Source organism: Pelophylax lessonae, assembly GCF_965119305.1.
Source record: "Pelophylax lessonae genome assembly, chromosome: 4".
Taxonomy (NCBI): Eukaryota; Metazoa; Chordata; class Amphibia; order Anura; family Ranidae; genus Pelophylax; species Pelophylax lessonae.
In genome coordinates, this window is record NC_138771.1 from 395,914,523 (window position 1) to 395,938,602 (window position 24,080).

The 24,080-nt window shown below is 48.0% G+C and overlaps 1 protein-coding gene across 1 annotated transcript in view; it reads left to right on the forward strand.

Moving 5' to 3' along the window:
• Window positions 1-24,080, forward strand: part of HSPA9 (heat shock protein family A (Hsp70) member 9) — a gene marked incomplete at its 3' end in the record, with an annotated part of 663,406 nt that overhangs the window by 417,859 nt on the left and 221,467 nt on the right. The window contains exon 11 of the mRNA XM_082253601.1: window positions 9,955-10,182. Within this exon, the coding sequence (XP_082109727.1) occupies window positions 9,955-10,182 (228 nt within the window). The remainder of the gene's footprint in view (window positions 1-9,954; window positions 10,183-24,080) is intronic.

Below are 24,080 nucleotides of genomic sequence, written 5' to 3' on the forward strand. Positions count from 1 at the left end.
GAATTAAAGCAAGGAAAGCGACTTCCAGCAAAGTCTATTATCGCACATGGAAGACTTATATCGCGTGGTGTGAATCTTTGGAATTTCCCCCACGTACCTATTCGGTGACCCGAATCTTGGCTTTTCTGCAAAAGGGGGTTGAGCAGAAACTATCCTTGAGCACTATAAAGGGTCAGGTTTCAGCATTAGCAATCTTCTTTCAGAAGCCTTTGGCTACTCATTCCTTGGTGCGGAATTTCATCCAGGGGGTGCGGCACTTGGCTCCGCCAGTCCGCGCGCCCTTACCGCCCTGGGATCTTAATTTGGTGTTTGTCGGTTCTTCAGAAACCTCCCTTTGAAAATATCAGGGAGATTCCCTTGCTTACATTATCCCAGAAGGTGGCCTTCTTGGTGGCTATCACTTCTGCACGCAGGGTGTCAGAACTGGCTGCATTATCATGCCATTCCCCATATCTAGTGGTTCATAGGGATAAGGTAGTTCTTCATCCGAAGCCATCCTTTCTTCCTAAGGTGGTTTCAGATTTTCATCTGAATGAAGATATTGTGCTACCTTCCTTGTGTCCTAAGCCCAATCATCCTCAGGAATATGCGTTGCATTCCTTGGATGTGGTTCGGGCAATCAGGGTATACCTGAAGACTACGGAATCGTTCCGTAAGACGGATTCACTTTTTATGATCACGGATGGCCCCAGAAAGGGGTTGCCTGCATCTGCCGCGACTATCTCCAAATGGATTAGACAGACGGTGGTACAGGCTTATTCTATTAAGGGTTGGAATCCTCCGTTCCCTGTTAAGGCGCACTCCACTCGAGCGCTCAGTACTTCCTGGGCCTACCGCCATCAGGCGTCAGTGGTCCAGGTGTGCAAGGCGGCTACCTGGTCGTCGGTTCATACCTTTACAACATTTTATAAAGTTGATGTGATGGCATCGGCGGATGCCTCATTTGGCCGCAAGGTTTTGCAGGCCGCAATTTGAGGAGACCGGTGGTCTACCTCGAGGGTTTTTTTCCGTTGGAATTTCAGTTGAGTCTCATCGTGTGATTGATGAGCCTTTAAAACTTCTAGTTGGCACCGGTTGGGCCTTCTAGATTGGATTTTGATTTCCATTTTCCCACCCCTCATTTGTGGCACTGCTTTGGGACGTCCCGAGTTGATATTAATCAAGGAGGACTACGTCTGTCAATGAGCGACAGAGAAAAATGGATTTTTGTAAAATCTTACCGTAAAATCCTTTTCTCTTAAGCTCATTGACAGACGTAGTACCCGCCCCTCTGTTTTTGAGTTGGGTTGGGTTAAATTCTCTAAACACTGCTTTGTGACATAACTGATTTGCTGTAGCAGGAAGTGAGAGGATATACTCTCTGGGACTGCCCCTAGGGTGTGGCCAGAACATTTTCTTTCCTGTCTAGTCCTACTCCTGTAGAGGGCAGTATAACCCGAGTTGATATCAATCAAGGAGGACTACGTCTGTCAATGAGCTTAAGAGAAAAGGATTTTAAGTTAAGATTTTACAAAAATCCATTTTTTGCGATTCGGCACTGCGTTATTTTAACGGACAATTGTGCGGTCGTGCGATGCTGTACCCAAATTAAATTTATGTCCTTTTTTTCACCACAAATAGAGCTTTCTTTTGATGGTATTTGATCACCTGAGGATTTTTACTTTTTGCGCTATAAACAAAAAAAGAGCGACAATTTTGAAAAAATAACAATATTTTTCACATTTTTTTTTCTATATGAAATTCCCCCCCAAAAAATGTAATAATCAAAATTTTTTAACATTTTAGGCCAATTTGTTTTCTGCTACATATTTTTGGTAAAAAAAATCGCAATAAGCGTGTTTTGATTGGTTTGCGCAAAAGTTATCGCAGCTACTAACTACGGGAAATTTGTCTTTTTTTTAACTAGTAATGGCGGCGATCTGCGACTTTTTTTTTTTTTTTTCTTTGCGGGACTGCGACATTGCGGTGGACAGATCGGACCCTTGACTGACACTTTTGTGGGTACCAGTGACATTACTACAGTAATCAGTGCTATAAATATGCACTGTTACTGTAAAAATGACACTGGCAGGGAAGTGGTTAACTTTATTGGAGAGGGAGGGGTTAATGTATGGTTGGTGCTTACTAACGTGTGTGGGGGGAGGGAACTGAGTGACACAGGCACAGATCGCAGGTTCAGCTATGCTGAATCCTCCAATCTGTCACGGTTTGTCACTTAGGAGATCCGTCTGCTTTGTTTTCACAAGCGGGCGGATCTCCACACTCGATCCCTGATGATCGGGGAAGAGCAGCGGTGATCACCGCCGCTCCTCCCCTGGCCCGTCTCCCGCAGTGACTGAATACAGCTGGAGCGAGCCTCCAGCGGCGCACGCCGCCCACAAGGGGAGGAGTCCAGCGACGTCGGTCTACGTCGCTGGACGACATCGAGCCACTTTGCCGCAGTACGGTCAACGTGACCGGTCGGCAAGTGGTTAAGCACGTGCTGGCGATGCCTAAGCGTTTTCTTTTTTGTTAACGCCGCTACCCGTTTTCGGACCCAATGTCCACTCTCTTGACGGTGTCACCTATGGTGGACCGCACTGTGTCCAGGTTGAATTGTTCCATGGAGGCCGTGGAACTCCCCAGTGGTCGAGGCCCAGATGGGATGGCGTGTGGGGTCACTTTCTCGCCACATGTATTGGGTGGTAGGCTCACTCCTCAAGCCCTTTTTTTTTTTTTCTGCTTCCGTGCTGGTTCCTCAGGTGGTTGCAGATTGGATCTAGTTCTTTAAGCACAACTTGGTGACTGAGTCGGTTCTCCGACCCCCGATGACCTTGCGGACTAAGATGGCCCAGGCCATACCTGCAGATATGGCCCTGGACGAGGCTCCCCTGGTCGCAAGGTTGTCTGTGGTGGGGAGTGCATTCCGCCGCATGGTGTGGCTGAAGAGCTGATTTGGGGGCCGTGCCTCAAAAAGACTGTGTCTGAGCTCCCCTGGGGGGGGGGGGGGACGTCTTTTTTGGGGACTCCTTGGATGAGATTGTCCAGAGTCGTACAGGGGGTAAGAGTAGCCTCCTGCCCCAGCCGCAGAGGGTAGAGCGCCCCACGGGCGGCCGGGTCCCTCCTTAAGGGCTCATCGGGACAATCGTGCATCCTTCAAGGCCTCTGGCGGTAACAAGAAGCCTGGGTCTGGTGAGCCCAAGGCCGGTTGGTCCTGTGCTGCAGCCCGGTCTTCGCCTGAAGGGAACCCCCTCACACTTTGTGGTGGGGGGGGACAGCTGCTCTGCTTTCTGGAACCATGGTTGTTCCTTCCCTGGGACTGATGGGTTCACAAACCGATTCACTCAAGGTACGTGATCCAGTTTCGATCTCGCCCCGCAGACAGGTTCTGTCGATCAAATTCTCCATCCGTCTCCTGATCGTTTACATGCTCTCATGGGGGCTGTGCAAGTTTTTTTTCTTGCCCATGGAATTGGTATACCGGTTCTTTCGCTGGACAGGTTTTACGGGTTCTGTTCCCACCTGTTCACGGTGCCCAGTACAGAGGGCAGAACAGTTTGTCCAATCTGGACCTTAAACCTCTGACCCGTTTTTGTGCGGGTGTTGCAGTTTCGGATTGGAATCCATCCAGTCGGTGGTGGCTTCTTTTTAAATCAGTTTTTTCTGGCCTCTATCGACTTAAAGGATGCTTATCTGCACATCCCTATCTGCGCGGGTCGTCAGCGGTTCCTCCTTTTCATGGAGGCATAGGACTTTTCTATTTTTGTGTCATTACCTTTTGGTCTAGCTTCGGCTCCCAGGGTAATTGCCGTGGTTTTGGCCCCAGTGCTGGTTCTGCTGCGCAAAAGGGGGTTGCGGTCCTTGGTTACCTGGGTGACCACCTGTTGAGGGTGAGCTTATGTGCCACTCTGGCTAGCGCTCTGACTGTTGCGGTTCAGATGCTCCAGGAGTTCCGGTGGCACTAACCCCGTCAGTCCACCTTGGTTACCTGGGCATGGTCCCAGACTCCGCTTAGGCAAACGTGTTTTCTCCCGAAGGACAAACTTCGAACTTTGCAGGGAGAGATTGGGTCCCTAGTGGACAGTGATCTCCCCTCTTTATGGGTCGGCATGAGGTCCCAGGGGCTGATGGTCTCTGCCTTCGCAGCCATCCCGTTAGCTCGTTTTCTCTTGTGGGAACTCTACTAGCGGAGATTCCTACCAAGTGGAACGAGGATCCTCAGTCGTTGGACAGGAGGATGTGTTTGAGCCGCCGCATGAGGGCGGCACTTTCGTGGTGGCTCCTTTACCCACTCTGACCCGTAGCAAGTCTTTAGTGCCCCTTGTGGATAGCGAACACCAAGGATACCAGCCTGTCGGGCTGGGCGGTGTTCTGGACACCCTGTGTGCCCAGGGGACGTGGTCAGTGGAGGAATCCTCTTTGCCGATGCATGTTTTGGTGCTCTGAGCATTCAGACTGTGCTTGCTACGTTGGGCGACTCGGCTGCGCGGTCACCTGGTTCGGGGTCAGATAGCCTATGCCACGGCTGTGGCTTACATAATTCACCCAGGGGGCACCAGGAGTGCCCCTGCAGCCAAGGAAGTGGCCGAGATTGTCTTGGGGCCGAGGTGCACGTTTCAGCTATCTCTGCTGGTTCTGCAGGCGGACTATCTGAGTCGTCAGTCCCTGGATCAGGGGGAATGGTCCCTGCATCCAGAGGTGTTTTGGCTCCTGTGTGCCCAGTGGGGAATTTGAATGTGGTTCTGTTCGCTTCTTGTTTCCACAAGAAGGGGGAAAGGTTCGTGGCCAGAGTTCGAGATCCTCTGGCAGACGTCACGGCCACGTTGGTGGTGCCTTGGCACCAGTATCTGCTGGATATGCCTTTTCAACTGTTGTCCAGGTTCCTCCGCAAGTTAGCCTTGGAACAGGTAAGAGTGGTTCTGGTGGCCCCAGACTGGCCTCGCCGGTATTGGTAGGCAGACCTCGTAAAGGTGGTCGTCGAGCCTCCCTAGCGGCTACCTCTACAGAGAGGTTCTGCTGTCTCAAGGGCCGATCGTCCATCCTGTTTTTATGGTCTCTGGCTTAACGGCGTGGCTGTTGACAGCCAGGTGTTGAGACCGAGGTCTCTCTGATGCTGCCATTCCTGCCTTGCTTAGGGCTCGGAAGGCTGCCTCCAGAAAGCTTTGCCATAGTACCTGGAAGACGTGTATTGCCTGGTGTGAGTCGCAAGGGTTTCATCCTCGCTTCTTTTCGGTGGCGAGGGGTTTGGCCTTTCTACAGGTTTCTACAGGTGTGGACCAGCGTTTGGCGCTGGACACGATCCATGGTCAGTTGTCGGCCTTGGCTGTTTTTTCTTCCAGCGTCCCTTGGCGATTAACTCCATTGTTCGTACTTCTTAATGGGGTGCGTCATCTGGCTCCACCGCGGAGGGCTCATTTGCCTCCGTGGGACCTGCATTTGGTCTTGTCCGTTTTTTTGCAACTGCCCCCCTTTGGGAACATCCGAGATGTCTCTCTGCCTGTGTTGTTCCAGAAAGTGGTCTTTCTGGTGGCTATCACTTCTGCTCGCAGAGTATCTGAACTGGCGGTTCTGTCTTGCCATTCGCCTTATCTGGTGGTTCCTCGGGATGAAGTGGTCCTGCGACCTAATCGGTCTCTTCTCCCCGAGGGTGTGTAGAGTGTCCTCCTTCAACAAGGGTATTGTGTTGCCTTCGCTTGCGCGAAGCCCTAGCACCCCAAGGCATTTGGCTTGTATCCATGGGATGTAGTTCGGCCGATTAGGGTTTACCTGTCGGCCACGGAGTATTTTTGGATGTCTGATTGCCTGTTAGTCCTTCCTGAGGGACTGCGGAAGAGTTCGACTGTGTCCACTGCTACCATTTCCAAATGGATCAGACAGTCTATTGTTCAGTCCTATTCACAATAGGGTCAGGTGCCCCATTTTCTTGTGAGGGCACATTCTACTAGAGCTATGGGTGCCTCTTGGGCTTTTTCGCCATCAGGCTTCTGTGGCTCAGGTGTGCAAAGCGGCGACCTGGTCATCTGTGCACCCTTTCTTTTGCAAAATTCTACGAGAGTTGCCGTAATGGCATCCTCGGATGCTTCCTTTGGCCAAGTTTTGTGCGCAGCGATTTGTTGAAGACCTGTGTTGTTCTGTCTCTTCTTGGGGGTAAATATTGTTCTGTGGTTAGCTTATGTTGCCCTGTCGGCTCAGTTTTTTTTCTCTGGCCTTGACACATTGCCATTTTCTTTGGTTCCGTCTTTCCCACCCCTCACACCTGCACTGCTTTGGGACATCTCAATGGTAAAGGCATACTTAACGGGCTGTGACTGTCAGAGGACGTAAGAGAAAATATAATTTTTGTAAGAACTTACCTTATACTTCTCTTCTCTGAGTCTTCTGACAGACACAGCCCCTGCTCCTCTATTTTGGGTATCGTTGTCTTCCTACACTGCTTGCTACGAAACTGAAGAGCAGCACTGATTAGCTGAAGGGTAATGTCGAGAGGGACAGCCCCCTAGCGGTGTGTCATAGTTTAACTTTTTTTTCAAGTTTTTCACTACCTAGCCTGCTCCTGCAGAGAGGGCGCATTAACCAATGGTGAAGGCATACTGAATGGGTTGCGACTGTCAGAGGACTCGGAGAAAATAATTTTACGGTAAGTTCCTGCAAAAATTTTATATTTTTCGTCCCTCAGGGTCAACTGACAATGGCTCGAAGCCTTTCAGGGTCCTCTTCGGGAGGATCCAAACAAATCTGGTCTGGCAAACCAAGATTGGGCTTCTCCAGACCCGTTAAGTGGATGGGGGGACACCTTCGCTGGTTTTCAGATTCGTGGACTTCCCTGGTGCAAGACTAGTGGGTCCACAAAGTCATTCGATCCAGCTACATGATCAAGTTTCACTCTTGTCCCCCAGCAAGGTTTTTTCCTCCAACTTTTTGCCTGTCCCCAGACCGCTTACAGGGCCTGTTTGGGGTGGTACGAGACCTGTTCCTTCAAGGGGTGATTTGTCCTTGTTCCGACTTCAGAACGTTTTCATGGTTTTTACTCAAACCTTTTCACAGTCCCCAGGAAGGAGCGCATGGTGTGTCCAATCCTTGACCTCAAGGCGCTCTCAACTGCTTTGTGAGGGTACAGAAGTTCTGAATGGATTCCTTTAGAATGGTGGTGGCAACCCTGCGTCAGGGAGATTTCTTTGCCTCTATCAATATCAAGAAAGCCCACCTTCACATTCCAATATGTGCCAGTCACCAGGGTTTTCTCCGCTTTGCTGTGGGAGAGGCGCAAAATCAGTTTCTGGCATTACCCTTTGGTCTCGTCTCTGCTCCTCCGGTCCTCACTAAAGTGTTAGCCCTGGTGATAGCTTTGCTATGCCAACGGGGGATCACGGTACCGGGCTACCTGGACGATCTCCTTCTGTGAGCGGAGTCTCCCTCTGCCCTGGTGGAAAACCTGGAGATCACAATACGAACTCTGCGGGAGTTTGGCTGCATTCTTAATTTTCAGAATTCTGCTCTGGCTCTGTCCACAAAGCAGGACTATCTGGGCCTGACTTTGGACTCAGCCTTAGCCAGAGTGCTCCTTCCTCTGGACAAACTCCAGAAATTGCAGGCTTCTATTTGTCTCCTGCTGTCCAACAGATGGTCGTCCCTCCGGACTTGCATGCGAGTGCTTGGCCTGGTGGTGTCTACCTTCGAGGCATTTCCCTTTGCACAGTTCCATGAGGTACCTTCAAAGGGAGATTCTGACCAAATGGGACAAGACTCCGCAGTCTCTGGACAATCAGATCCGGGTGAGTCAGGGAACGAGGGAGTCCCTGATATGGTGGCTTTGTGCTTTGGCTGGGAAAATCCTTCCTCTCCTTGTATTGGGCAGTGGTCACCACAGATGCCAGCATGTCTGGCTGGGGAGGCGTCCTCTGCAAGCATTCTGCTCAGGCCAACTACCGATCAAGGTCTTGGAACTCTGAGCGGTGAGACTATGTCTGAATCATTGGACGGATCGTCTTCAGGGTTGTCAAGTGCACATTCAATTGGACAATGCCACTATGTCAATCACCAAGAGGGCATAAGAAGTGTCCTGGGGGCTCTGGAGGTAGCCAGCATTTTAAGGAAGGCAGAACGGTACGTTTCAGTCTTCTCTGCTGTTCTCAGTGCCGGGGAATAAAATTGGCAGGCGGATTACCTGTCGACCAAGGGGAGTTGTCCCTTCATCTGGAGGGGTTTCATCAGCTGTGTCTCCGGTTGGGCACCCTCGAGGTGGATCTGTTGGCCTCTCCGCTCAATAGAAAGGTGCAGAGATTTGTGGCTCGGTCAAGGGATTTTCTGGCAGACACCAAAGACGCGCTGTTGGCCCCGTGGGGTCAGTATCTGCTGGTTTACCCTTCCCTCTTCTCAAGCTTCTGCCCAGACTTCTATGTAGGATTGAGGCAGAAGGGATTCCGGTCATCTTAGTGGTTCCGGACTGGCCTCGTCGGGCCATTGTGCGTTGAAGATGTACATTGCGTGATGTGAGTCTCTTGGGGTTCATCCTCGCTCCTTCTCGGTGGCTCGGATCTTATCCTTCCTTCAACTGGGGGTTGAACAGAAGTTAGCCTTGGGTACCATCAAGGGTCAGGTGTCGGCTTTGGCGGTCTTCTTCCAAAGACATTTGGTTATACACTCCCTGATGCGTACCTTTCTTCGGGTGCCTGATATTTGGTCCCTCCAGTGTGGGCTACGTTGCCGCCTTGGGATCTCAATTTGGTGCTTTCAACTCTACAGAAGCCTCTATTTAAAAATATTCAGGAGATTCCCCTGCTTACGCTGTCCCAGAAGGTGGCCTTTTTGGTGGCTATCAGCTCTGCGCACGCTGGATGTTGGAACTGATGGCGTTATCCTGTCGTTCACCCTATCTGATGATTCATAAGGATAAGGTGGTTCTTCGCCCCTTTCTGTCTTTCCTTCCAAAGGTTGTCTGTTTTTCATTTGAATAAAGACATTGTGTGGCCTTCCCTCTGTCCCAGGCCTAAACATCCGAAGGAAATTGCCTTGCATGCCTCGGATGTGGTCCGGGCAATTAGGGTGCACCTGGCAGCTATGGAGTCTTGCAGGAAGTCAGACTGTCTTTGTGCTCACGGATAGGCTTCATAATGGGTTGTCCGCTTCCTCTGTGACCATTTCCAGCTGGATCAGACATATGGTGGTTCAGGCCTATTCCATCAGGAGTCGGGTTCCTCCTTTCCCTGTCAAGGTGCATTCTACTAGTGCGCTTATTGCCTCCTCACGCAGGTTTGCAAGGAGGCCACTTGGTCGTCGATGCACACTTTTACAACGTTTTATTGAAGTGGCATCTGCGAATGCTTCCTTTGGCCGCAAGGTTTTGTAGGCTGCTGTTTAAGAGGAACTGATCCTTCTTTTTTTGGGTGTTTTGTTTTTTCAGGTGGGCTCCAGTTGTTTTGGTTGAGCCCCTGTTGCCTGGTTGGCTACTATTTAGCCTTGGGAATTTTTTGGTTGTTCCCACCCCTCATGTTTAACACCTCTTTGGGACGTTCCAATGGTTATGAATACCATAAGCTTTGTCTGTCAGTGAACGAAAGAGAAAATAGGATTTTTGACTTGCTGTAAAATCCATTTCTCTGATGTTCATTGACAGACACAGCACCCACCCCTCTGTGGAGTTCTTATTCTCCTGACACTGCTTGTAACAAAACTGAATGGCTATAGCAGAGAGAGCGAGTATACCCCCTAGGACTGCCCATGGGTGTAGCCAGAATTCTTTCTTCCTAGTGTCCTACTCCTGTAGGGGGCAATATATCCCAATAGTTATGAATACCAGGAGCTGTGTCTGTCAATGAATATTAGAGAAATGGATTTTACGGTAAGTCAAAAATCACATTTTCTTAGAACATTCTTTTTCATAACCATTTTTGTTAGAAATTCTACCCATCAATGACCTGCTTAAATTTTTAAGAAAAGTAAAATGGGAGATTGCAATTTTTTTGTGGTTTAATTTAGGTCCAACAAACCGTGCAAGACTTGTTTGGCCGTGCTCCAAGCAAAGCTGTAAATCCAGATGAAGCTGTGGCTATTGGTGCTGCTATTCAAGGAGGTGTATTAGCTGGTGATGTGACTGATGTTCTGCTGTTGGATGTCACTCCTCTATCTCTTGGAATTGAAACACTTGGTGGAGTCTTTACAAAGCTAATAGGCCGAAACACAACTATCCCAACAAAGAAGAGCCAGGTAAGAATATAATTCAACTGAAATAAATTAAGTTACCCTCCATTAAACAGAAGACTTGCTTATCACTACTTGCCAATGTCTTGATTCATGCTATAGGCCTGCTTTAGGCTCCAAATGGAAGCATTGTAAACAGATCTTGTGCTGGCAGATCCAAAAGAGCAACTGGCAAAAGAAAACAATCCGAGTAGGGCTGGCCATACATGTTCAAGCTTCTTGTACAATTTTCCTTTAGATTTACCTTAAACTATGTAGTGCAAGGGCCTGCCTAATTGGATATAATTAATACTGGTTTCGTTTTGACCTCAAATTATATGGTTTTTGGTAAATTTAAAGAAAAATTGAACTAGTTGATTGAACATATAGGGCCAGCCTTAATTGTAAACCAATGTATATGCAAATCTTTGCTGCGCTAAACACTGATGCAGTAAATCAACGTGAATAGGTAGACCAAACAGAAACCTATATATTGAGTCCCAAAAATGAAACCAGTGTGATGAAAAAATCTATTTTGTCAAGATTCAAATTAGTCTCAAAGTCCCAATTTCATCCAAGCTGAGTGAGTGTATCAGATGTAAAGAAAAAGGTCAAATCCAAAGTGTACCTCCACCTTAAAGTAAAATAGATTCTTGTCAAAACACGTAGACTCTTTTTTTAAAATAATCAAATGGGCTGTATCAGTTAATGTGTCGTCTGTGATGGGAACCCATCTCTTCCCTCCATTATCGATTGTCACTGGAGACTCCCAAGCAAAAACATAGGGTGCTCCATCAAAACATACAAGAGAATAAAACCGAGAGAAACAACATAGTGTAAAACAATTTATTGAATAAACACAGGAGCTTGCCAATCACAATATAGCATAAGCTAGCATTGCGATAAAATATACCGGTCCCAGGATCTTATCTGACAAACCTGGGTTTGGGTCATACACGTTTTGTCACAATTGACGTTATTGGGGCCATGGAAGTTGCGCTAGTCACCGCGCTTTATATAAAATCCACTCAAGAAAAACCTGAATACCAGTTAATTCTAAAAACCTATACAAGCCCCTCTCTGGTTTATAAAGATAGCCGCAACGTGTATGGAATTGAAGGCCAAGCCTCATTTTGATTTTAAAGATGGCCGTAATACATCAGGAATAAATAACCAAGCCTTTTTTTTTTTTTATTCAAAGATGTACATTCCACTGTACATCGTGTAACCAAGCCTCATTTTGATTATCAAAAAAAGCTGAAAATGTCTAAGGTCTTTGATTTCAATAAAATGGCCAGAAATGGTCACAAATCTATTAGTGGAAATAGACCAATGGAAGAACCTCATTTAAAGTTCTACTCGGAGGATTATCTGAGGAGGATGAATCCACTTAAATTGGAAATCCTCAATAAGTTTAATTGTGTGTGTGTGTGTGTGTGTGTGTAGAAGTGGAAAAATGAATGTAGTTGTCCTCTTTTGAGTGGGATTCCAATTACCATTAATATAAAAACAAATCGAAAAAAGGGTAAAAAGAAAAGTTGCATCACAAGAAGTAAAACCATATACAGTATAGACTCGGCACAATATAGAAGCATAAACCTTAGGCCTCTTGCACATGATACTCGTGTTTGAGCGTCTACTTTTCATTCGCTTTTTTTATATACATTTTTTTTTTTGTTTGTGTATTCTCATGCTTATTCGTTCGCGCAATTATGCACGATCACGTGCATTTTTGCGCATATGCGCAAACATTTTTTCTCGCGATCTTATTCTGCACAGTATGTAAATTTGATTTGTATAAAGGTTATTGATTTTTCCGGTTATACTTATACATATTATGTTCTGTTATCCAGAATTAAAATTTCTGACATAATACTATAAAAAAAAAGTAAAGATTGCAAAACCCATTATAAATCATTGATTGTAGAAAAAGAAAGAGGAATCCGCACTTAGGATAAAAGATACGGAATAACAAGTATAAAGATGCGTCTAAAATATATACAGATATATATAAAGAACAATGGTGGCTGCTGCCCACTTCAAGAGATGCAACCCCAAAGGGAAGCGTCAAGTATGTGTGTCAAGAGAGAAGTGATTGGCGCTGCCTAAGAAGAGGTAGGCTAATGGGAAATCTGGATTGGGCTGCTATAGTCTAAAACAGGGTCCAACACTTATAAAATAAACGTAGGGTGTGTGTGAAATGGATAAATTTGTGTAGTCCCAAGGCTGGACTTGTACACATAAAGATAATTGTGAAAAAAACGTGTGTATTATATGTGCCTAAAATCAACTCTGTGTTCTAGTGTCCTGTGTCAAAAAATAGATCAATAAATAAGTAAATAAATGTGTTCACTTCCTGTGATGCATTTGGGAATAACAGTGAATGTATATAAATCTAAGAACCTAAAAAAATTATTAAAACATGTATAGGTAATTGTGATTCTAATAAAGTGATGGTGTGCAAAGGTATTGAAAGGTATGTGTGATACACTAATCCGACTAAGTAGAGTGTGTATCAAATCAAGGAAAAAACTTTCATAAACATCTGTTCACATTAATAAATAAAGTGAAAATGCATATTCATAAACAGTGTAACTAAATGAGTGAATAAACTGTGTGCATCCCACACAGGTGACAATATTATATACCAATAAATAAGTGTGGCCGTGCAAATAATGATATAAATTATAAGGGTGAGAACTATATAAACCCAAGAGATCAAAAATCAAGTTCACTATATTTTCAATTAATCCAAATATCGTGCAATCAGAGCTGGTAAAAAAAGTCCTATAAATGTATAGTCCATAAGAAGATAGAAAAAAGAGCACTTTTTTCCATGTAGCCCGGAGTGCAGTGAGTGGGCGGAAGATAAGGTGCTCCCCTTCTCCTGGGGTCCTGCGCTTACCAGATATCCGTACCCCTACAGGGGTAAATGGCGGGTCGATATCAGGGATCGCTCCCATACACCGGCAACCTGGTTGGTTCCTATCCCTCCTGTTACCACTCGTGTCCACTCCGTGCTTCAGTATATATATGGCTTACAGCATCAGGGAAAGAGCTCCAGTACAATTCCCGGGTATAAAAGAAGGGGTAAAAAAGAAGCCTCCGATAGTGCAGAGTCGCCTTAAAAACTTTTATTTAAAATCCAAATAGACATGTACTTGCATAAAAAACCAACATACAGCGCATCCGTATGGCATAGGGTCCGCAACTTCCTCGTTCGCGGAGCACGCCTGGGAATGGCGTGCGTGCCAGCGGCCGGATATGCGTTCCTAGCCTCGGGATCGTTCAGACGGAAGTGATGTGGTCACGCTCTCGATGCGTTTCGTCACACTGACGTCATCTGGAGAAGGCTTCTCCCCTATGCCATACGGATGCGCTGTATGTTGGTTTTTTATGTGAGTACATGTCTATTTGGATTTTTAATAAAAGTTTTTAAGGCGACTCTGCACTATCGGAGGCTTCTTTTTTCCCCCTTCTTTTATACCCGGGAATTGTACTGGAGCTCTTTCCCTGATGCTGTAAGCCAAATATATACTGAAGCACGGAGTGGACACGAGTGGTAACAGGAGGGATAGGAACCAAACAGGTTGCCGGTGTATGGGAGCGATCCCTGATATCGACCCGCCATTTACCCCTGTAGGGGTACGGATATCTGGTAAGCGCAGGACCCCAGGAGAAGGGGAGCACCTTATCTTCCGCCCACTCACTGCACTCCGGGCTACATAGAAAAAAGAGCACTTTTTTCCATCTTCTTATGGACTATACATTTATAGGACTTTATTACCAGCTCTGATTGCACGATATTTGGATTAATTGAAAATATAGTGAACTTGATTATTGATCTCTTGGGTTTATATAGTTCTCACCCTTATAATTTAGATCATATTTTTTGCACGGCCACACTTATTTATTGGTATATAATAATGTCACCTGTGTGGGATGCACACAGTTTATTCACTCATTTAGTTACACTGTTTATGAATATGCATTTGCACTTTATTTATTAATGTGAACAGATGTTTATGAAAGTTTTTTCCTTGATTTGATACACACTCTACTTAGTCGGATTAGTGTATCACACATACCTTTCATTACCTTTGCACACCATCACTTTATTAGAATCACAATTACCTATACATTTTTTAATAATTTTTTTATGTTCTTAGATTTATATACATTCACGGTTATTCCCAAATGCATCACAGGCAGTGAACACATTTATTTACTTATTTATTGATCTATTTTTTGACACAGGACACTAGAACACAGAGTTGATTGTAGGCACATATAATACACACGTTTTTTTCACAATTAACTTTGTGTAAAAGTCCAGCCTTGGGACTACACAAATTTATCCATTTCACACACACCCTACGTTTTATTTTATAAGTGTTGGACCCTGTTTTAGACTATAGCAGCCCAATCCAGATTTCCCATTAGCCTACCTCTTCTTAGGCAGCGCCAATCACTTCTCTCTTGACACACATAAATCATTGATTATAAACCATTGATTCTTAAGTATAACAAATACCCTCCCCCTCCCTACCCCCTCCCCCATTTCTAATTTATTTCTATTTGATCTTTGTTTGTTTGTGATCTTTCCCCTTCTCTTTAATTTTCTTTTTCTCTTTTTTCCTTGCCCTTTTCACACACCTCCAACTTTCATATAACTCCATTTTCTCTTAAACTCTTTCAAGTCTTTCCATATTGTCAAAAATGTCTGATTTATTTTCATCTCTATAATACAGCTCTTCCAGGTTAAAGATGTTGTCTACCTTCTTTACCCAACTGCGCCACTGCGCAAAAACTTTTTCTGACATTCTTGTTCTGCACAGTAGGTAAACATTTTGTGTGTAATTGCGTATATTTGCACGCACAGGGCGTAAATTACGAACCAAAAAGGCATATTTTTCTATTTTTATTTTTTTACAGTAAATTGCACAGCGCTTGTTTACGCGCCTGTGTGCATAGGCACGTTACTATTAATTGGCTGTATGTTGGCTCCGTAAAAAAAAGCTGTACTGAGCTCTTTTAAGCTGCAGTGTGCAAGAGGCCTTATGTTAGCAAAAATTATTCTATTAAATTATTCCATTTAGGATAGTACATTAGCTCCTTTTGGTCCTGGCAAACATTTTTTAGATAGAAAATCTTTTCCTCTTGGATTTTCATGTGAGATCTACTATCAACTGCTGGACTTGGCGATGGGCTGGATAATCTAGATCCTGTGGTCACCCCAGTCTGGCCAGCGAGCGCATGCAGGCCTCAGCTCCGCGCCAGGTTGGGCGCGACCTAGCTCCACTAGACGGTGGCTGGCCCTGCGAGTTAAATGTCTCGTGAGGTCCCATATGACCTGGCCTTGGCCTGAGTCGCAGCATTCCTCCTGGCCGACAGCCCACCATTTCGATGGAGAGGAGGATTTGTTTGGAGCTGTGCCCACCTGGTGATGTCCCCACCCCCTCCACCCCTGGAGGGCTTTGGGGTTGAGGTGGGCCCCTCCTTGGAATGGCCAGACTCCTGGGTTCCCCTCCTTCCCCCAGGCACCCCCCCTTTGCCAGGTCCCTCATCCTGCCCCCCCCCCCACTACACAGACGCTGGTATGTATTTTTTTGGGTGGATTGGCCACTTTCCTGGGCTGGGGGCAGAGTGCTAACAGGCAATGGGGGCTGGGGGAATAGGGAGGGGGGGGGGTCTGCCGGCGACTGGACAGACTGTTGTGTCTGGGGGGGGGGGTTTGTACCTGGTGTGGGCTCCTGCTTGGACCCCCATCCTGCCTGAATCTGTCCTGAGGCCTGGTCTCCCTATTTTGGGTCCCTGTAGGCCTCGTGGTGCTGCCATTTTGTTGTAGCCTATGTATTCCTATACACAGCGGCCATGTTTGTGTAGTCCAGCAGCCATTTTCTTATGGTTTGCCATTGCAGATAGCGGCGGCCATGTCAGTGGAGCCCTATGGGCGGCGGCCCCTTATCCCCTGGTGCTGGCTCCTGGATCATTTTAGCTTCCTTATCGCCACTCTTGAAGTGCAGATTTGTCTGGTGGTTGTAGGTGCCTGTGTCGGCGGGTGGGTAGTCTGGTGGAGTCCTCTCCCTCTTCCCAAGGATTGCTCTGTGCCTTGCGCTTGGCGACCGGGTGGTGCTGCCAGCACGGTGGGGGTGATCCCTTAGCAGTGTTTCACTTGTTTTGTGGGGTCCTCCTAGTGACTCAGTCTTTGGAAAACGTCTCCCCACCTGATCTGATCTCTCTGAGGCTGGGGGGCCCTCCAGGTCCAAACCATACATCCATCGATGCACTGAGGGGGTCCTTGTGTCCCTTTGATAGTGAGGAAGATTCCTTCCCGTATGCGAATGAAAAGTCGCTGGTGGAAGCACCGATTGTATCTGTGCGTTAGATCCTGAAGATGGGGGATGCGGCTGAAGCTGCGACGGAAGCACAGGCACCCTTTGGCACTCACAAGCCATCCAGAGCGGCAAAGGGGTTTCCTTTACCAGCCTATTTTGACAGAATTGTCTTTAAAAGTGGGGATGACCAAAGCGTCCCCGTGGGGTTCCGAAGCGAAGTTCCGAGTTTTTTAAGTTTTACTAGGAGTTACCCCTATGAGGAGTCCCTCCTTAAGAATTGGACCCTCTGGTTTCCAGATTAAACAAGGCAACTAGGATTCCGGTTGAAGAATCCCCGACCTTTAAGGACCCGGCTGACCTGAAGGCGGAGGCTGTGGCCATCACTATGTACACCTTAACTGGTTCTGTAATGAGGCCGGTATTTACCATTGCCCTGGAGTCGCAAACTCTGACCGAGTAGGCTAAGCTCTTATGCCGTGACCTGGAGGGGAGAACAGCTCCCCCTGCCTTTGCTGAGCTGGTGGACCAGCTGGTCCAGGGGCTGCAGCTTATCTGTGATACCTCTTTGGATGCGGCTCCCCTGCTTGCTAGACTATCTGTATCAGCAGTGTTCATTAAACGTGTGTTTTGGCTCAACTGCTGGTCTGTGGATTAGACTTCTAAAAAGGCCTTAACTGATCTTACTTTTCAAGGAGATCACCTGTTTAGAGCTACCCTGGATGACATCATTAAGGGTCTCACAGGGGGGAAGAGTACCTTTCTTCCGCAGGCTAGTAAGAGCAAAGATGCTCGTCATAGACTTGGCCCGTCCTGGATGCACAAAAAGTTTTTTAGTCCCTAAGGGCTGAATGACAAGGGATCAAAGCCTTTCAAGGCCTCCTCGAGAGGATCCTTGTTCTGGTTAGTCGAGCGCATGCTCTTTTAGCATGAAGGTGCGCCCTCACACGTCTGGGGCGTCTTCACTGGTTTCTGGACCTTGGTACAAGATAAATAGGTTCACAAAGTAATACGGTCTGGCTACAAGATCGAGTTTCGTTCTTACCCTCCGGAAAGGTTCTTTCCTTCAATGTGCGCCTGTCTCAAGACAGCTTACGGGCTCTTTGGGGCGGTACAAAAAGTGGTCACTTCCCCCACCTATAACTGGTCTAAACAGCAAGGAGCACTGGAAGTGCAAACGCAGGTCAAAAAAGCCAAGGAATTTCCAGTAACATCTTATCAACCAGCCTGCAGCCAACCAAATTAACCGAACAGTATACTGTTAGGCAGGTTAATTTGGTTGGTCATATTCTGGTTGGTAAGTTGTGACTGGAAATTCCTTGGCTTTTTTTACATCTCTTTGGGGTAGTGCAAGACCAGTTACTTCAAGGTGTGATTGTTTCAATTCCGACTTTGGAACGTTTTCAGGGTTTTTTTTTTTTTTTTTTTCAAACCTGTTAACAGTTCCCAGGAAGGAGGGCAATTTGCGTCTAATCCTGGACCTCAAGGCACTAAATTGCTTTGTTTGGGTACAGAAGTTTAGAATAGAGTCCATTCTGGTGGCATCCCTCCATCAGGGGGATTTTCTTGCATCTGTCGACATAAAGGACGATTACCTACACATTCCAATATGTGTCGGTCACCAGCGCTTCCTCCACTTTGCCGTGGGAGAGGAGAATTATCAGTTTGTAGCGGTACCCTTTGATCTCGCCTCCGCTCCTCGGGTCTTCACAAAAAGTGTTGGCCCTGGTGCTGGCATTGTTACATCTGCGGGGTATTGCAGTACTGAGCTACTTGGACAACCAACTCCTGTGAGCAGAGTTCCCTACTGCATTGGTGGACAACGTTGAAATCACTATACAGACTGAGGAGGTTCGACTGGCTTCTGAATTTTTAAATGTCTGCGCTAAATCCTTCCACAAAGCTGGGCTATCTGGGACTGACTCTGGACTTGGCTCTAGTCAGAATGTTCCTTTCTCTGGATAAACTCCAGAAATTGCATGCTGGAATTAATCTCCTGTCCAGCAGGTAGTCTTCACTCCGGACTTGCATGCGGCTGTTGGACCTGATGGTCTCTACCTTCGAGGTGGTTCCCTTTGCACCGTTCCATACGAGGTCCCTGCAAAGGGAGGTTCTGGCCAAATCGGTCAAGTGTCTGCAGTCTCTGGACAATCCGATCTGGCTAAGCCGAGTAACAATAGGGTCCCTGATCTGGTGGCTTCATTCTCCGGTGCTTCAACAGGTCAAATCCTTTCTCCCCTTGTATTGGACGGTGGTCACCATGGAGGCCAGCCTTTCCAGGTGGGGAGCCGTCCTAGGCCAGAACTCTGCTCAGGGGGTCTGGACACTGGAAGAGTCCAGACTACCGATCAGTGTCTTGGAACTCCGAGCGATCAGACTGTGTTTGGATTATTGGACGGATCGTATTCAGAGGTGACCAGTACAATTTAAATCGGACAACGCCATGGCTGTGGCCTATGTCAATTACCAGGGGGGGCGCAAGAGGTGTCTGGGGCACAAGGTGTCTTGTTGGCTCTGGAGTTATCCAGCATTCTACGGTGGGCAGAACATTTTGTTCCAGCCCTCTCCGCCGTACACATTCCAGGGGTGGAAAACTGGCAGGGGGGATTATCTCAATCGGCAGGCATTGGATGGAGGGGAATGGTCCTTTCATCTGGAGGTCTTCCATCAGCTGTGTCTCCGGTGGCGGAGGTAGATCTGTTGGCATCACGGCTCAACAAAGGTGCAGAGGTTTGTGGTCACAGGATCCTCAGGCGGACGCCACAGACACGCTAGTGGGGCCAGTATCGCCTGATTTATGCCTTTCCTCCTCTCAAACTTCTGCAGAGACTCCTGCATAGGATCGAGGCAGAAGGGATTCTGGACTGGCCTTGCTGGCCTGGTGTGGCTGGTCACTGACGTCCCTTTAAGATTATCTCTCAGGGAGGATCTGCTGTCCCAAGGGCTGATCTTCCATCCTGCTTTAGTCACTGGCTTCGACGGCTTGGGTTTTGAAAGCCAGGTGCTGAAGGATAGGGGTTTGGCTGCGTTGGTGATTACAACGCTATTGAAAGCCAGGAAGTCTACCTTTAGGAAGATCTACCATCGTACGTGGAAACATGGGGGGGGGGGGGGGTTTGAGCATAAATTGTCTCTAAATACCATCAAGGGCATGGTATCGGCCTTGGTGGTCTTTTTTTTCACTGACCGTTTGCCACGCACTCCTTTTCTTTAGGGGATTCGACACTTGGCTCCTCCAGTGCGGTCTCAGTTACCCCCTTGGGACCTCAACTTGGTGCTCTCAGTTCTCCAGAGGCCTCCCTTTGAAAATCTTCAGGAGATTCCCATGCTTACGCTGTCCCAGAAGGTGGCTTTTTTTTGTGGCGATCAACCCTGCGAGCAGGGTGTCTGAATTGCCGGCGTTATCTTGTCCACCTTACTTGGTGGTTCACAGAGATAGTGGGCTTTGCCCCTGTCCTTCGTTTGTCAGATTGTCTCTGATTTCCATTTGAACTAAAACATTGAGTTGCCTTCCCTGTGTCCCAGGCCAAAACATCCTAAGGAAATTGCTTTGCATGCCCTGGCTGAGGTTCGGGCAAATTGGGTGTACCTGGTAACTACGGAGTCTTTTAGGAAGTCAGTGGTTGTGTTGGCATCTGCGGATGCTTCCTTTTGGCTGCAAGGTTTTGCAGGCAGCTGTTTAGAGCAGTGTTTCTTAACTCCGTTCCTCAAAGCACACTTAACAGGCCAAGTTTACAAGAAAACTAAAAAAACATCATAGGTGATATCATTTGCTGCTCAGTGATTGCAGTATTCTAGTCTGCATCTCCCCAGGGTAATACTTAAATTCTGGCCTGTTAGTGCGCCCTTAGGATCGGAGTTGAGAAACACTGGTTTCAAGGACCTGGTCCTCTTTGAGGGTGTAATGTATGTTCAGGTGGGCTCCAGTGTTTGGTTGAGCTCCTTTTACCTGGTTGGCTATGGGTTAGCCATGAGAATTTTTTTTTTTTGCTGTTCCCACCCCTAATGTTCGACACTGCTTTGGGACATCCCAACGGTTTAAGATCAGGAGCTCTGTCCGTCAATAAAGGAAAGAGAAAAATGGGATTTTTTTACTTACCATAAAATCCATTTCTCTGAGTCCACCAATGGACGTAGCTGCTGCTTTAAATCATAGACGGATGGGTAATAAGACACACATAAAAGATTCAGCGCTTACCGATTGGTGATGGTGAGGGATGAAGTGCCTGACTTATCCTGAGCTGCTGTGAGAGAGACCCCTTTGGAAAGGGGGTATATGGGAAAAGCACACAGTTGGAGGGAAAGCGCTGACAGAAGCAGGCTATTTATTTGGTGGTATCCACTTGATCAGTGCCCAATCCAGTAAGCACTAGGAGACTGAATTCAAAAAAACAGTTTATTGAAGTTCAGTAGTGACATTTTAAAATAATACAGCCAGATCAAGCAAATAAATAACACACAATGTCAAGGTACAAGCAAAGATCCACTGTTGTAAAAGCAGGATGTAGGGTACCTTTAAGAAGGGGGAGCCATAATCCGTCCGTCCTCCACAATGGAGTCTGTGGGAAATGGCAGGCAGGAGAGTGTGTGCAGTGTGCCTTGGCCGACAAGCTCATTGGAGCGAAACATGTAGCCATAGCAACAGGCCGACCTCGGATGCACTCTCTCTCCTCCCTGCCCCCCCCCCCCCCCCCTCCCTCTGATGCCTGGAGCCAGAGCACGGTGAGGACGTCATCACTGAGCGCTGGATGGTGACCGGACAGCAGCTCCCCTCGGCCAAGGCACGCCTCAAATACCAGCTCATCCATCCCGGCCACCCGGTGAGGCTGCCCTTCTTCCCCTTCTAGCGGCACCCAACACCTGCCACCCTCCCCCCTGTCACAGGAACACACACTCTCCTACCTGCAATTTCACACAGGCTCCAGTGCAGACTCCATTGTGGAGGACGGATGGATTTTGGCTCCCCCTTTTTAAAGGTACCCTACATCCTGCCTTTACAACAGTGGATCTTTGCTTGTACCTCGTTGACATTTTGTGTTATTTGCTTGATCTGGCTGTATTTATTTTAGATGTCACTACTGAACTTCAATAAACTGTTTTTTTGAATTCAGTCTCCTAGTGCTTACTGGATAGGGCACTGATCAAGTGGATACCACCCAATAAGTAGCCTGCTCCTGTCAGAGCTTTCCCTTCAACTGGATGGGTAATAAGCCCCTCCCACTAGGAGTGACCAGGTAGTGCCAAAGACTTTGACACGCCCAGGGGGGCAGGGTCCCTGGGTTATTACCCCAGGCCTCACCGTTGCATCTTAAGGGCAGCAGCCATTTTAGCTCCCTGTTCTGGCGCCATCTTGGGTGTGGGCAAATGCCTAGTAAGGGTGGCAGCCATTTTGCCTGTGGTTCCCTTCCATTGACTTTTTAGGTACCATTTTTTTGTGGCTCATGGCGGGCATAGGCCTCTAGGGGGTGAGGTCACTTCCCCCCCCTCCTCTCCTTTTCACTGAGCAGCGTGTGGAAAACACTGGCCCTGTGGGGGATTTTTACTGTTTTCTCTGGCTATATCATGTTAAAACGATGGACTCCCAGGTTAACAATTCCCCCACAGACCTGGTTGTGGCTTGAGGTACTCTTGAATCCTCTTCCATGGCTTCATTATATGCTGCTCTTGCGACTTTGGCGTCCGAAGTGGATCTGCTGATGTCTCAACGCACTTATCACGAACGGCCTATGCCCTCGCAGTGTTCTGACTCAGAGCCCGATTTGGTTACCACAGACAACTTCCCCCCTGCGTGGTCCCAGTCTTCCCATGCGATGGTGAGGGGGAGGTGTCTTCCTCCATGACGGCGCGGGAACGTGCCTCGGTTGCTGCCCCTCATTAGCTCGGTTAAGGAGACTTTACATCTTGCTGATGAGCCCTCCCTGTCGGGTAAGCGGGTTTCCTTTGGGTCCTGCACAGACCAGAAGTCGAGTCATATTTTCCCCTGTCTCAAGGAGTTTCACGAGAGGACCGGTGGCATCTCATTAAGCATATGCTGATGGTACCTAGGCGGTTTTCATACCATTTATCCTTTTGCGGATCCTGTTGATAAACCGATGGACGGTGTCACCTACGGAGGACCACACTGTTTCTAGACTGTAAATTCACTTTAATGCCGTGGAGGACTCCCCGGTCTTTCAGGATCCAACAGATAGGCGTGGGAGACGCCTTCCCACCATATCTACTTGGTGGCGGGCTCCCTGCTCACACCTGTGTTCGCTTCGGGGATGGTTTCCAAAGCTGTCGCGGAATGGACCGGGGCACGAAGACTCGCATTAGTGGCGGAGTCTGTATCTCCGGCTGCCCTGGACATGGTGGATCAAGTGACCCGGGCCGTGATATCCCAGTGTGCCACAGCCCTAGTGGGGCCTGCTTTGATCACACAACAGTTCTGCGGTCAGGGTTGCGATCTGCCGCATTGTGTGGCTAAGAAGCTGGTCGGCGGACCACGCTCCCAAAAAAGACAGTGTCTGATGCCCCTTATGTGGGTTGTCATGTTTTTGGGGATACACTAGATGAGTTGTTCAAAGGGCTTACGGGGGGCAGGAGTGCTTCTTTTTTTGCCCCAGGCCTCTAAGGGTAAATTTCCCAACCCCCCTCCCCCCCGCACTAGGCGAGGCCCTTCCTTTTTTGTGGGTCTTTTCGTGCCTTTGGGGGACAGGATAAAGGGAAGTCCTTCAAGTCCTCAGGTGGTAACGAGAAGCCATGGTCAGGTAAGACCAAGGGCGGTCAGGCCGGTTTGGTGGCCCAGTCCACCTCTGCCAGAAGGGACACCCTCACCCGTTTCGGGGGTGGGGGATGTCTGCGTTGTTTTCAGGAACCCTGGTTGTCCTGAACCTAGGACAGGTGGGTTTATGAACTGATTCATTCAGGGTACAAGATCGTGTTTGGATCTCGCCCCGCAGACAGGTTCTTTTCCATCAAATCTCCATTTGACTCCCGAAGGGGGCGGTTCAAGATCTTCTCGCCCAGGGGGTCACTGTGCCAGTCACTGCACGGGACAGGTTTCCCGGTTTTTACTCCAATCTGTTCCACGGTGCCCAGAAAAGTGCATCCGATTCTGGACCTTAAGTCTCTGAACCGTTTTGTAAGGGTACAAAAGTTCAGGATGGGATCCATCTGGTCGGTGGTGGCTTAGTTGAGTCCAGGGGACTTTCTGGCCTCCATCGACTTGCAAGATGCGTATCTGCACATCCCTATCTGCGAGGGTCTCCAGCGGTACCTTCGCTTTGCGGTGGCAGAGGAGCATTATCAGTGGGTGGCGTTGCCCTTCGGCCTCGCTTTGGCTCCCAGGGTATTCACCAGGGTTTTGGCTCCAGTGCTGGCTTCACTGCGATTTTAAGGGGATTGCGGTCCTCGATTATCTGGACGACCTCCTGTTAAGGTCAAGCTTGTGTGCCACTTTGGCGAGCGATCTGTGGCTCACGGTTCAGACACTCCAGGACTTTGGGTGGACCGTCAACTTCCAGAAGTCGTCTCTGCTTCCTTCGGTTCGCCTCCCGTACCTGGGGATGGTCCTGGACTCTGCTCCGGCAAAAGTCTTTCTCCTGGAGG